General features: G+C 51.2%; 1 protein-coding gene across 1 annotated transcript in view; it reads right to left on the reverse strand.

The window, feature by feature from the left end:
• The window catches only part of LOC126581679 (serine-rich adhesin for platelets), a 139097-nt gene that overhangs the window by 6978 nt on the left and 119619 nt on the right, over positions 1-12500 (reverse strand). The window contains exons 5-7 of the mRNA XM_050245497.1: positions 12276-12394; positions 11966-12198; positions 9277-9752 (exon numbers count right to left, since the gene is read on the reverse strand). Of these exons, the coding sequence (XP_050101454.1) occupies positions 9277-9752; positions 11966-12198; positions 12276-12394 (828 nt within the window). The remainder of the gene's footprint in view (positions 1-9276; positions 9753-11965; positions 12199-12275; positions 12395-12500) is intronic.

The following is a 12500-nucleotide window of genomic DNA, read 5'->3' on the forward strand; positions in this document are numbered from 1 at the left end:
AATCTGCTTTTGACTTTCCGCTCCCTTCCGTTTCCGGTCTCGCAACACTCGGCTCGCTCTCTTCTTTTGCGGACCATACCGAAGGATTACGAAGGTCTGTATCTGTGTCCGGTGTCAGCGCGAGTGCCGCGCAGCACACAGTCACTGGGACACTCTTAATTTACGACACTTCCTCCGCTAGGGGATTAACGGCAACGCCTTCTACCTAGTGCACCCACCCACTACCCGACGGAGCAAAACTATTATTATCTTTTTAGATAGAAATGCTCTCCTGCTGCTGCTTCTGCTGCTGCTGATGGTGTCACCAATTCTTTATACCACTCGACCACCCTTGAAGTCAGTCGACCAACTCGACCACTGCTAATGGCAGAGAGCTTTCGGAATCGAGCCTTTGTAAGCCAGGCCAGTGGGGCCAGAGGTAGAGGTGAACCGGGAGAGGATTTAAAAATTTATGATTCCAGCAAAAGGGTCAACTTGGGACGATGGTGTGCATCAGCACAGTGGCGTTCCTGTCCGGCCTATTCTCCTCCCGAGCCTCCCTTTCTTCAGGGGAGCAATTTGCAGCGAATCAGCACTGTGGCCGACCAGTTCAAGTTGAAACCAGGCCTTCCCAGGGGCGCCCAGGACTAGTGACTTGTAGTGCCAGCTACCCAGCGGTCGCTCAAGAGGATTAATTTTGCAGCATAGATAGATAGAGCGAGAAAGAGAAAGACAGAGAGAGAGAGAGAGGGTGAGCATTGGTGCTGGAGCAAAACTAAATCGAAAGACACCCCCGCCCCCTGGGGCCCCGGTTTGGTGAATGAGTGTGAAGCAGACTTTTGGCAACGATTCAAAACTGACACTTTGGCCGAGGGTCGCGAGGGATTTTGAAGAAAGCTTTTCAACACCTCAACGAGTGGCTTGTCGGTGCTGCAGCCGCTGTCGAACGCTTTCGAAAGTAATCATTCCGGTTCATCCTCTTAAAGGCTTTCGGGGCACTTAAGGTCAGAATTGTGAACTCGAGTAGTTCGTTCGGTGTTCGGCCAATGCTCTTCCGGGAGATTCATGTTTTGATGAGCAATTTAGAAAGACGGAACGAAAAAAAAACGGAAAAAACGGAAATAGTTTTCTTCAGTCACTCGACAAACAGACAACACAACATAGAAGCGATTGTTGGCCGTAACCCAGCAACCATGGTACTCCACAGGGTGTAGATTCTGGTGAGTCTCCGTATGGACTTGCTTCTCCGGAATCCGGAAAAGCCCATTACGTTGACACTTGTGGGTATCGGAGTCTCGCAACGGGCTAAAGGATGGGGTTTTGTGGTTTCCGAAACTGAGATCCCAATCGAACGCATGCAAAAGTGTTGCCGGGCCCAACACAGGGAATGGGCAAAGCTGAAGATGGATACTGCAGCATCCTGCGGCGCGACCATTCAGTTTGGCCTAGCGAAGAAGGAGAAGCTGTAATTGAATTGTGAGTTATCTGTTTGATCGAATTGTGTCAGTGTGTTTGTTCCCCTGGCTAGACGCTTGGGCAACCCCCTTTTTCTGTTGAATGAGATTTGCAAATTTGCAAATTCCACCAGCGAGTGAATCCCCGATGCAAGGTAAATGAGTTTATCCTTTGTTGCTCTATCTGTTGCAAGTCCTTTTGGGGGGGGGGGGGGGGGGGAGGAATACGATTTCAGAGCGTACCTTACGCCACAAAAAGATTGTTGAATGTTAACATGGATTTGAATTAACATTTGATCTGGGATAAGTGGAGCTGCGGAGAAGGCTTTGGAAGATTGTTTTGTGGATTTCTGGACTCTGTACTAGAGAAGAAATGAAAGAAGTTAGTTATAATTATCGTTCACCATTTGTTTAACCAACAAGTCCGTTCACAAGACGCCCCTATTAGGCTTAGTTTTTGTGATCCCACAACCTCAACCAAAAGTTCCTGGAATAAACTTTCATCACACCAGTCAACAGTTCCACAGCTCGTTCTGCGTCATCACCACCGCTAGCTCAAGGTACAGGTTCAACAGAGTTCTGTGCAAACACTCGATCCACAGCTGACCAAGCAGTTCCCCTTAGTTAAAAGGATTACGAATGACATCACCATCGGTGTGTGAAACGGTGCAGCCTCTCCGGAGCAGCCATCTTTCTGGATACGGACGGACGAACGGACGGACGAACTGCTCCCGGGACCGGGTGTCGAAACCGGTTCGGCTCGAGTTATCTTTCATCGCTTTTCGTCCTGATGAAAAGTGACATGTTCATCTCGGAGAAACGGCACACGAACCCATCGGGCACTACGCCACCGAACGGTACGCCACGACTAGTAAAGTGAAGGAACTACCGAGCAGCCAGAGGGCAAGGACTACGCAGGGTTGACAGTGATGCCGAATGTCGGACGGACGGTTCCCCGGTCCCTTGGCGTGCGGTTCTGGCAGCCTAGATTAACGAGCTTCCGTCTCTCAATCACGGCTGTCGACGGTATCGTGAGTGAGCTACCTTTCGGCACCGGTGGACCGAAGGTTGGTGGCCGCAGAAATTAAGCCATTCGGTCCTCGGGTTTTGGAATGGGTAATCACACAGACCCTAAGAAGACACTTTATTCGTCTTTTGAAGGTGGCCAAAGGTGCTCTCTGCGTGTTTCATGCGCGTAAAACGTTCTTATTGGAGGTTGTAACGATTGGTCTTAATGAAGGACTTTTTGGGGCATCATAACCCACTGCTAACCGAGAGCAGCGTCACGCATGGCAGTCCATCAATGTATTACACCGTCGGAGGCCGGAAGCTCCCATGAAATGGGAGCGATGTTATTGGTGCAGGAGGGCTCCTGCCTCCCGGTGGCCGATGCCATAAATTTGGAAGAGTAGTAAGTTGTTTGAAGGCCCGGAGCGGATGAAAACGTTGGAAAAACTGGAATTCGTTATCCTGAAATGGTGCACCGGCAACCCATTCCGGAACCAGCCGTACCAGTCGAATCACTCGAATGGATTCCTGGAATGGGGCGGAGCCACCTTCGACCGGTTTTGTATCCCTGCGACCAGGAAAGCCGAGAGTAAAAATAGGCCCCTGTGCTGCTCTGACGTTTGGTTCACTGAAAGCAACCATAAATTAGAGGGAAAACCCTTGCCGTGTATAAACTTTCACTCCATTCCACTCTACTCCACTCCGGTCCGGATACGGTGCTTTTTGGGGGGTCTTCTTCCGGTTTTTACGAAAGTACGGATTTTAAGTGGCTACCGATGGAACGTCGAAACGTCCGTCCGTCTAACGCCGGTCAACCGGACCGGACCAAGTTCTTCTTCCTCTTTATCGGTCCGAAAGAGAGAGAGAGAGTGATTGCGTTGCCAAGATTTACCATCCGTCATACCGGGAAAAAGGAAGGCCTGGCCACTAGCTGATAGCTGGGCTGCGTAGTGTGCTGCTAGCGTGGGCTTTATGATGCGTGTAAGGATGCGAGCGAATCACTTTCGTTCCATCGTTGCACCGTGGCATCTCTCGGCGTGACCGGTGGTGAAGAAGGTTCATAAATGTTTACGATCTAGTCTCGGTGTGGGCCTAGGTTCATTGCTACCGGGTTTGGTTGGTTGGTTGTTATAGCTAATGTGGCAATAACGTGAGAGTGAGATTGGACCGATGTTGCGAGCCTATCAGTTGCCAGTGGGGCGTTTGAGTTGAGAGCAACTCGTTGCTGTACCAAGTGTTTGGCTGCTCGGCTGGTAATCTCTGATTTTGGGGGAAAAAGAGAAGCATTTAGTGATGCTCTTGTTCGACCAGCTGAACATTTACAGTCACGTGAATATGAAAATGAATTTGATTTCTGTGATAACTCATGGTCAAGCTACAAGTTCCTCAGCAAATCCCTGAAACTATGCAATTTTACCGGCTACCTGGCGCCTCCATCGTCGGAGATATATCATTTCGTTTTCCCGGCGCGGCAACCAGTTTTGGAATTACCTTTACCTCTCTGTGGCCACGAACACCGGCACCGGTGAGAAAACAGTAAATTTAATAACGCCATGGTTGATACTTTAAACTGCTGCCCGCATGCTCATATGAGTTTGTTGACGTTGACGATGGAAGCACAAGCAACAGCTCTAGAGTAAGTGCAAAAGTAACAGATGGAACAGGTATCCGCTTAGAAATGTTATGAACGAATAGAATGTACCACCCAGGCACCAGGGATTGATTATAGTCAGTGCTATCTGCGATAGATCTTACAGTATTCGATATGAAATTGTGTTTTGCTGTCAGTGTGATGTTGTCAATATTCTTGGCAGCATAAAGAGCAGGCAGCAGTTGCTTAAGAACCATTTTGCACCATTATCTCTGCTTTTTGTTCTTCTCGAATGAAGTTATCACAAAGCAGTTGAATTAATGGTGTTTAACAAACAATTCGTTTGTATTGTATCTGGATAATTTAAGCTGGAAGGCAACCACCGTAACTCATCGAACGTCCCTTTCTCTACCGTCACCCTTTCCATGAGAATCAGAATTGGCATCGACAAGAAGATCACAGCAGCACCCCGTTCGCCCTGGGAAGGCGCACACAATAACCTTAATTCACTTGCCGACGACAGCGACCGCTAGTAGCACGAGTAACAGTTAATTGAACGATTCCAAGGAAGACAATTCCGCCGGAAGAGACGGAACACGAGATGAAGCGGAAAGGGGAAAGGGCGTTTAAATGTGAATTGCTTCGCTGAAAGGGGTAAAGTATGGTCGACGATTAACGGGCAATGAAGACACGGCCGACGGGTGGGCGAACCCCAAAGCGTACTCATTTGCGCCCCCTGGTGCTGATGATGCTGGCAGCGTTGTGCCGTGCGTCGTGAAGATGGGCCCTCGAGTGACATCGTACCTCCCACCACTTTCGGTGACCAATTTAGCCAGATTTCGTTATTATCTGGGTGCCGAGATCCGAGGTCCTTTCTTCTGATGCACGAACCAGGAGGGAGCGCAATAAGCACAACCGAAAATGGCCACGGTTCAGTGCGCGTTTCGCCAACCAATCCCCGGGTCGCCCCAAAAGCCCACCCCAAAGAAGCGGGTGACGGTGAAGGGTGGGTTTGCGAAAATTAATGGACCATATCTGGGACCATAATTCATAAGGCGGTAAGATTGCTGACGCGAAGAAAGCAACCAAAAGGGACCGTTGTGGGAGGGCGATGGGAATGCTTGAAGGTCTGTCCACGGTGACCAAATGCAAACAGCGGGTGAAAGGATTTCGCTCCCCCTTCCCAGAGGTTGATAGAGCCATTCGGCCATGGCCATTTGGGTGTTGGGCTGCTCGGTCGTGAGGTGCTTAATTTTCATCTTGCCCGCTCCGGCCCACTGGAGCGTAGGATGAGCGCTAAGGCATGTCACGGTCACTGCCAGCAGCCAGGCCTCGGTCCTGGTCCGATTCTGTTCTGTTCCGCGCCATCGCTCTGGAATTGCATAGCGGCGGTGGCGGCGGCGACGACGCGACACTCGACGCGATCGACATCTCCAATGAGCCGAGCGTGCACGCCCGCTCCTTGGCCACCCCTTGGGGCTGGGAGTTGGAATTCAATCAACGCCGGCCGGATGAAATGGTACGCTAACGATAACGATTTATCTCCCAGCTGGAAAGTACATTTCGCCGATTGAAATACCAAAAACTCATCTTCACGTTACCCTCGCATAAACCTACCCTTCCCCCCCTCCCTCCACCACCTGTGGCAGGTGCTCGATGGTCTTGAGGATGCGACGCTGAGGAACGATCTGGCGAAGTGCGATGTCGAGCGGAACACTCGTGTTCCATTTAAAATAAACTTTAGAATAATGGCACCAGACGAGCGAGGGCGCTCGAGGGGTGGAGGAGGTCCTGGGACGGGGTCATAAGAAAAGAACTCGTTAACATTTATTTCGAGACACTTTTTGCCAAAATTCGAGGTTCGTTCCGGGGAAGTTCGAATAAAAGCGAAGCACTTGCCATATCGATTATCGTAATGCGTTTCTCTCCCACTTTGTCTCACCCGCTCCGCTCTGGGGTTCTATCTTTGTATCTTTTGAAAGTAGAAGAAGCAGAAGTAGCAGAGGAGACACGGGTGCGTGGAGCTGCGCTAGAACAAACTGGAGACCCGGGACACGACTCGAATTGTAATCTTGAAGCCAAGAGCTTACGGCAGTAGCGGCACGTTTCAAGGGTGCCATCGCGCTGAAGTTGGGTACGGGGGTGCCAATTTGAGGGGTGGAAAGGGCGTGTGAAGGCAACACAATCAACAATGAACCGAGTCCACGTTAGCTGATTGTTGGTGGAAACATTGTTGCTGACACAGAGGGAGAGAGGGTGCGAAAGTGAGAGAAAGAGATTGAAATTATGAAACAGCATAACCAACTGGCAACCGACAATCGAGACACTACGAACAGCGTAACCGAATTCGTATCTCCATCGTGCTGACTCCTCTTGTGAAATGGAAATTACGTTGCTGCGTGGTTGTGCACCGCAGAGAGGGCGGCACCTAGGCGCATTACCAACCGGGTAATGACGGTGAAGTCGTTGATAATGGCAATAATGCAAACTGAACCGTTCACCTTTTTTTGGGAACCCCGCCCACACAGCTCTCGACCACCTTGTCGGCATCGCCAGGGCAGAAATGTTGGAGAAAAAGCGAGAAATTGTGTTGCCAGAGCTTTAGGAAGGTGGCGTGCTATAAGCCCGGTCGCACCCCACCCCGCATCCCTTGTGGCAAAGGGCAGATATTCCAATTTATTTGAAAATTGAGTTGTTTTCCCAATCGTTCCCGAGCAGGATTCGTGGAGCAACGGTCCGGTCGAAGGATGAGACCGTGGAACCATGTGGAAGCCCGCTTGCTTTGTTGTTTTGCTGCAAAGGACACGTGTCGCTACGAGGCTGTCAGGACCAGAAAGGCAACCAAAGTGACCTTCTGTGATGTGACAGTGCATTCGTTGTATGTCCCATGTGTGTTTGTGTGCGCGTGTGTGGATTGCAGCTGCAAACAGTTCCTGAAATGATACTGCAGCAAAGGCTAGTGTCAAAGTTTATGCTTAAGGGACAAAAAGTGCTCCATCTCTCTTTCTCTCTCTCTCGAGCTCTCGTGGTAGGCATTTCGAATGAAAATCACCAACGCAGCAATGGTGGTAAAGCCTTTTTCAAGCATTTTGCAAACATCAATGGACGTCTGGTCTGCCTGACCACCTGCATGATGCACTCTCTGCTCTCTCTCTCTCTCTCTCTCTCTCTCTCTCTCTCTCTCTCTCTCTCTCTCTCTCTCTGTGGCATCACTAATTAGTGATCGGTACGCACCCTGCGGCGATGGGAGAAAGGCAGGGGAAAATGCTATTGAAGTGGTTCGTGATTGAACATGTTTGGTCATGTTTATTTTTAATCTCTTTTTTAAGCAGATTTTCCAATGTAGCACTATTCCCAAAATCCGGTAACGTTTAGGGGTAGAAAGGGGAGGGGAGGGAAGGTTGCATTGATGACTGTGCAGCATGAAATTGGACGCAACAACGCCGCACCACAATGTATTGCTCGGCAGTTCCGCGAAGCAAACATAATGCTGCACATAACGTACCAAGCACACCTACGTTATGCACAATTGTTTGCATTTTCAATGGATCCCAAATTTGCGGAACTTGATGTCGGTCGGTATCGATTTTGTGGTACCCAGGCAGTGGAACACTCTTTAGAAATATTCTAACTCACTAAACAAGCCTTCTTCCTCACCCAAGCGGAGGAAGATGGGTTTGATTGAATGGCCGTGTTTGGTTGCTTTCATTCGGTGTACCTAATGGAGGTAAAGGTTCACCTTCCTGGGATTGGATTGGCGAACCTTATGAAAGTAATATCATGCGGCTGGAAAGCGGTGGATCGTATCGCCGGAGGATATTCGGGTCCATCATGTTCACCAATTTGAAAGGATCTGTGCGTTTCTTTTTTCGGGGCAAAAAGGGGATTCCGCTAACCATTCCCGATGTTCCACGGGGGCGCACTCGATGTCCGAACATGTTCATTGAGCCATTTTTATCTCCAGGGATCGGAGTACTGTGGGCACACAGAATAAAAATGGTTATGCCCTCCAGCGGCAGGCGCATGTTCTCACTAACATCATGTTGGCGCTAATACTTCAGGAAAAATGTGATCACGTTATTAGTGTGTGCTCGAGGCTCTCGGGCTGCTGCTCGATTGGCGGCTCGTTTGGAGCCACTTCATCGATAGCCAATTTGTGTTCGCAGTTCAGATTTGATTTCTAGGCATACATTTCCACCTCGTGCACAGGTAGCACGTGAAGTACACGAACAACAAAAAAACTGCGGATAGAAAAAAAAATCCGTTGCTCCAGCATCCTGGGACTACGCTTCCGGTGCGCTCCGGTCCGGCCTTTGTCCGCTACTAAAACCCGTGCGCCGAGCACGCTGCACGATCGCCCTCATGCAGCCCAACGCTTTTGCGAGCCAGTTTTTGGGTTCAAAATTATGAATAAAACATCGGCCACGCTTTCCGCTTGCTGGGTTTTGCTCCCTGGCGCTGTCCCATTGTCATCGCGAAGCTCGCGCACAGAAAGCGTAGACCGGGAGGCGGGAGCCGGGACATCCGCGTATCCGCGCAACCCGTAGAGAGAACCGGGGGCCCTTTTTGGAGCATTTGGTGTGGAGCAAAATGGTGAATGCGCTGGAATACGAGGACAAAGAAGCGGAAGTACAGCGATACACGCGCTCGCGCGCGCGCGGGTGGTCCCCACGTGGAACACTAACCCTCCCGAGGGGGTGACTTCTTGCGTCGCACTGCGAACGCTCCGGGAGTGCGCCGGTATCAAAATGCAAAACAGCACCGGGACATCGCGTGCCTCATCGGTAGCACTGTCCGCACTGTCGGCCGCAAGCGCAGCATTCCCTGGTTGTTGTTGTTGTTGGTTGCGAAGGTGGCTTCCATTGTTGCGGTACCATCGTGCATTCCTGTAGCTCACGGAGCCAATCGGAAGATGGTCGTCGGTCAGGGGAGAATATTCCGTGAGACAGGAGACGGCAAGCGTCGAAAAAGGAACGTCGAATACCGATGCAAACGCCCGTGCAAAGTGAAAGGACATTTGGGCTTTTTCCTTAGACCTTACCGTCGCTCGCGAGGTAAAATTGAATTACTCCACTTCCCGGGCGGAAATGGCATTGTGCTCGCTTGCTCTGTGTCTCATGAAGTCGTCTCGGTGGTGGAGCCTATCGTTAAAATGCTTAATGCTTCCACCGGGAGCAACTCACGGAGGCCATTAGGAAGGTAGCAGGTATGACAATGGAAAGACTCTGACTCGTCTCGTCTTACCTGCATATTCCAGGTCCGGGGACGTGGTGGAACCTTCTGGTTGCTCACGTTGCTGCTCGTAGAAGAGGTGGTACTGCTGGTCGTGTTGCTGTGGTTGGCAGAAGAGGTAGCGGCGGCCGATGCTGCTGCTGCGGCTGCAGCATTCGCTTGTTTCGTTTGCTGCATGATCTGCGAGATGAGATCGAGCTGTTGGCGCGTTAACCCCTCGTTGCCCGTGCCCGGTGCTGGTGAGCTCGGTGAAGGCGATTTGCAGCTTGAGCTTGAATCGCTTACGTTGCCACTGCTGCTGCTGCTGCTGCTGCTGCTGCTGGACGAACTGCTGCTTGAACTGTTGCTTGAAAGGCTGGAATTGCTGCTCGAGCCGCAACTGCTGCTGCTGCTGGAACTGCTGCTGGAGCTACCGGAGTGATTGGTACCGGCGTTACCGTTGGCACTGAACTGTACGATCGTGGCACCGTGCGGTGAACTCGCATCACCTGCAAAAGGTAAAGCGAATGATGAGTATCGTGATCGTGAATCCAGGGAGTATGTTGTTGACTCCAGCACCAGTCTGGGGAATCGAGAAGGAAACCTGAACGGAAGGGAGAAACAGTTCTAAATGCAAAAAGGCTCCTGGCTCGTTCCCGCATCCTGCTTGAAGTCGAGCTATATAAAGCTCAAAAATGGGAATATCTGGCGAGCAGGTGAAGCATCGAATCCCCTCACATCCCTAGCACTCATTCACAGACACGTCACTGCACCTGACACATCGCTTGGGCGCGTCTGCGAGTGGCTCTCAGCCCCTCTGCCAGCTGGCTGGCTCGCTGATGATAGCGAAAATCCGCTGCTCTTGCAAAGCACCACCACCGAGCGCTGCAAATCGCCGTGTGGCCAGCGTGAAAATGTTGAAAATCGATGCCACTGGATAAGGGTTTTTTTCTCCTTTGGTGCTCCGGAAGAACGTCAGACACATCAGCAAATTTGGTGCACAGCGGAGGTGGCCTTTCACGCACCACCAAGCACCACGAAAGCGCGGCAAACTTATCTCCAAACTCGACACATCCGTTCACTTATGCCCAAGCGAATCAGCGCCAGCGGGTTGTGCGGACTTTGCGAGCTGTCATCGAAGTGAGTGCGAATGAGGTGAGGCCATCGATTGGGGAGGGCTGGGGTGCGCCGGATGCGCACATAATCGGAATATGTGTGCTGGTTGCGTGCTGTTGTCGACGGATAACGGTTCGACGGTGGATCGGCGTGGAAGGAATGCTGTTGCGCTTCCGCCGAAAAAGCCCGAAAATCCCATTCAATTTCAATAAACTGTCAGCGCCAATCAAATTTTGGCGTCGCTCCACCGCTCTCCCGCGATCGCACCTCGGGATGGGATTCGGGATCGGAAAGCAGCATCTTCATCTCGAGCGAAAAATGGGAAGGGGGCACACACGAGCCATTCATGAGGCTTTGTAGGGCTGCTCCTCGCTATCCTGGCCCGGTGCTGACTCTTCTTTTTCCTTCACTTTAGGTTGGGCGGAGCGTTTTCGGGTGGAGAAAGGAAGTTTGTGGTCGAGCCGCGAATGAAGGCCATCGAGGCCATCCATTCGGTGGAGGGTGGTAGGCTGACGAGAGCAAGAGAGAGAGAGAGAGTGGGAGTTTTATGCTCGCTACCTGCCTTTCAAAGTGGCGCTGAAAGCAATTCGATCCTTTTTCCATCATCATCCGCTCCACAGCAAGCGCCGCTCCGTGGAGTGTTCGTGGAGATGGAGGCCAGGACTCCAAAAAAAAAAGAGGAAAAAGAACGCAACGAAACGAAAGGCTCTGTGAGGCCTCGAATCGAGGGGGGTTGGCTCTGCTGCTGGCCGAACATCAATACAACGCGGAGAACGTGGTCACATGCTGTAGGCACAAACCGGAAAAGAATGTGGCAGCCAGACAAAATGTGGGATGAAGCACAGACATGTATGTATGTGTCCGCGTGTGTGTTGGTGTGAAAATTGTGCAAACAATGGCACATTTGCACGTACTTTGGATGAATTTTCGAGAAAGGGAGAGGGAGAATCGGATCCTACTGCTGCTGCTGTTGCTGGTCTTCGTCTGGCTGTCAAATTGTGGCAGCCCCGAGCCAGAAGCATACCAGCTTAGGACGTGGAACATTCGAAGCGTGAATCGGATCGGAAAGTTCATCTGATTAGCTGGTTGGCTGGCAGACTGGCTGGCTGGTTGGCTGAGACTGGCATTATGGGCCAGCGCGCACTGGGAGTGGATTGAAAATTAGTTTTTTGGCTCAAACGCTGGTAGCGAAAATTGATTTTCCGATTTTTCGCGCACACAACTGGATGGATGGGTCTGGTCTGGTGGCGATGAGCTTTGTACGGTTTAATTTAAGCTCCCCCAATGGTAACGAGCAGCAGCAGCAGCATCAACAGTATCTAAGGATAATTGGATCTTCAGCGCGAGGAGTCAGGAGCTCTGGAAGAATGGCTTTCGTTGGTTAGTTTGGGACATTCCGCGCAATTGGGATTTTTGGGCGACGGGCTTAGGAGTAAATGATGTACTAAACGAAATGAAATACCGGTTGTTAGCTTGCAAAGGGGGTGAAATGGTCGCGAAAAATGTCGTCTACTGGTTTACGACTGTCACCAGCACGCGCCATCATCGCGGTCTTCCACGAGGAACTGAAGGTACAAACGAACACGCACACGAGCGCATCACTTACCGCTGGCCGTCGCTGGTGACATGCTGAGACCACCGGGTGGTCCTGCGTTACTCCCGGTCAAACTTCCCGGTGGTCCGGGACTGGCCGTTCCGGACGGAGACGAGAGACCGAGGGCGCTGTGATGGTTTTCGGTGTGGCGGCGCAGTGACCGTGCGTCACAGTACGACTTTCCGCACCCGTCCGCCTTACACTCGTACGGTTTTTTGTTCCGGTGCGTCAGCATGTGGCCATTGCTGGAATGAGTTGGGAAAAGGGACACATATACTCGGGATAAGTCACAGAAGAGGGCCAACAGCTGTTCATTACTTACAGGTGATCCTGTCGCTTGAACGCTTTCGAGCACATCCCGCACACGTACTTCCGCTCGTCGCTGTGCGTCAGCTTGTGCTTGGCGAGGGCGGACGCATTCCCAAACACCTTGCTGCAGACCTGTCGATGAAGAGGCCAGGATGGAAAAAGATGAGAAACGCCGTTAAAAGCATACATCAATCGAGTATCTAGGTTTTTTTTTGTGAATGGATCGTCGTGGTTTTGT

Source organism: Anopheles aquasalis, chromosome 2 (assembly GCF_943734665.1).
Source record: "Anopheles aquasalis chromosome 2, idAnoAquaMG_Q_19, whole genome shotgun sequence".
In the NCBI taxonomy this organism is placed as follows: Eukaryota; Metazoa; Arthropoda; class Insecta; order Diptera; family Culicidae; genus Anopheles; species Anopheles aquasalis.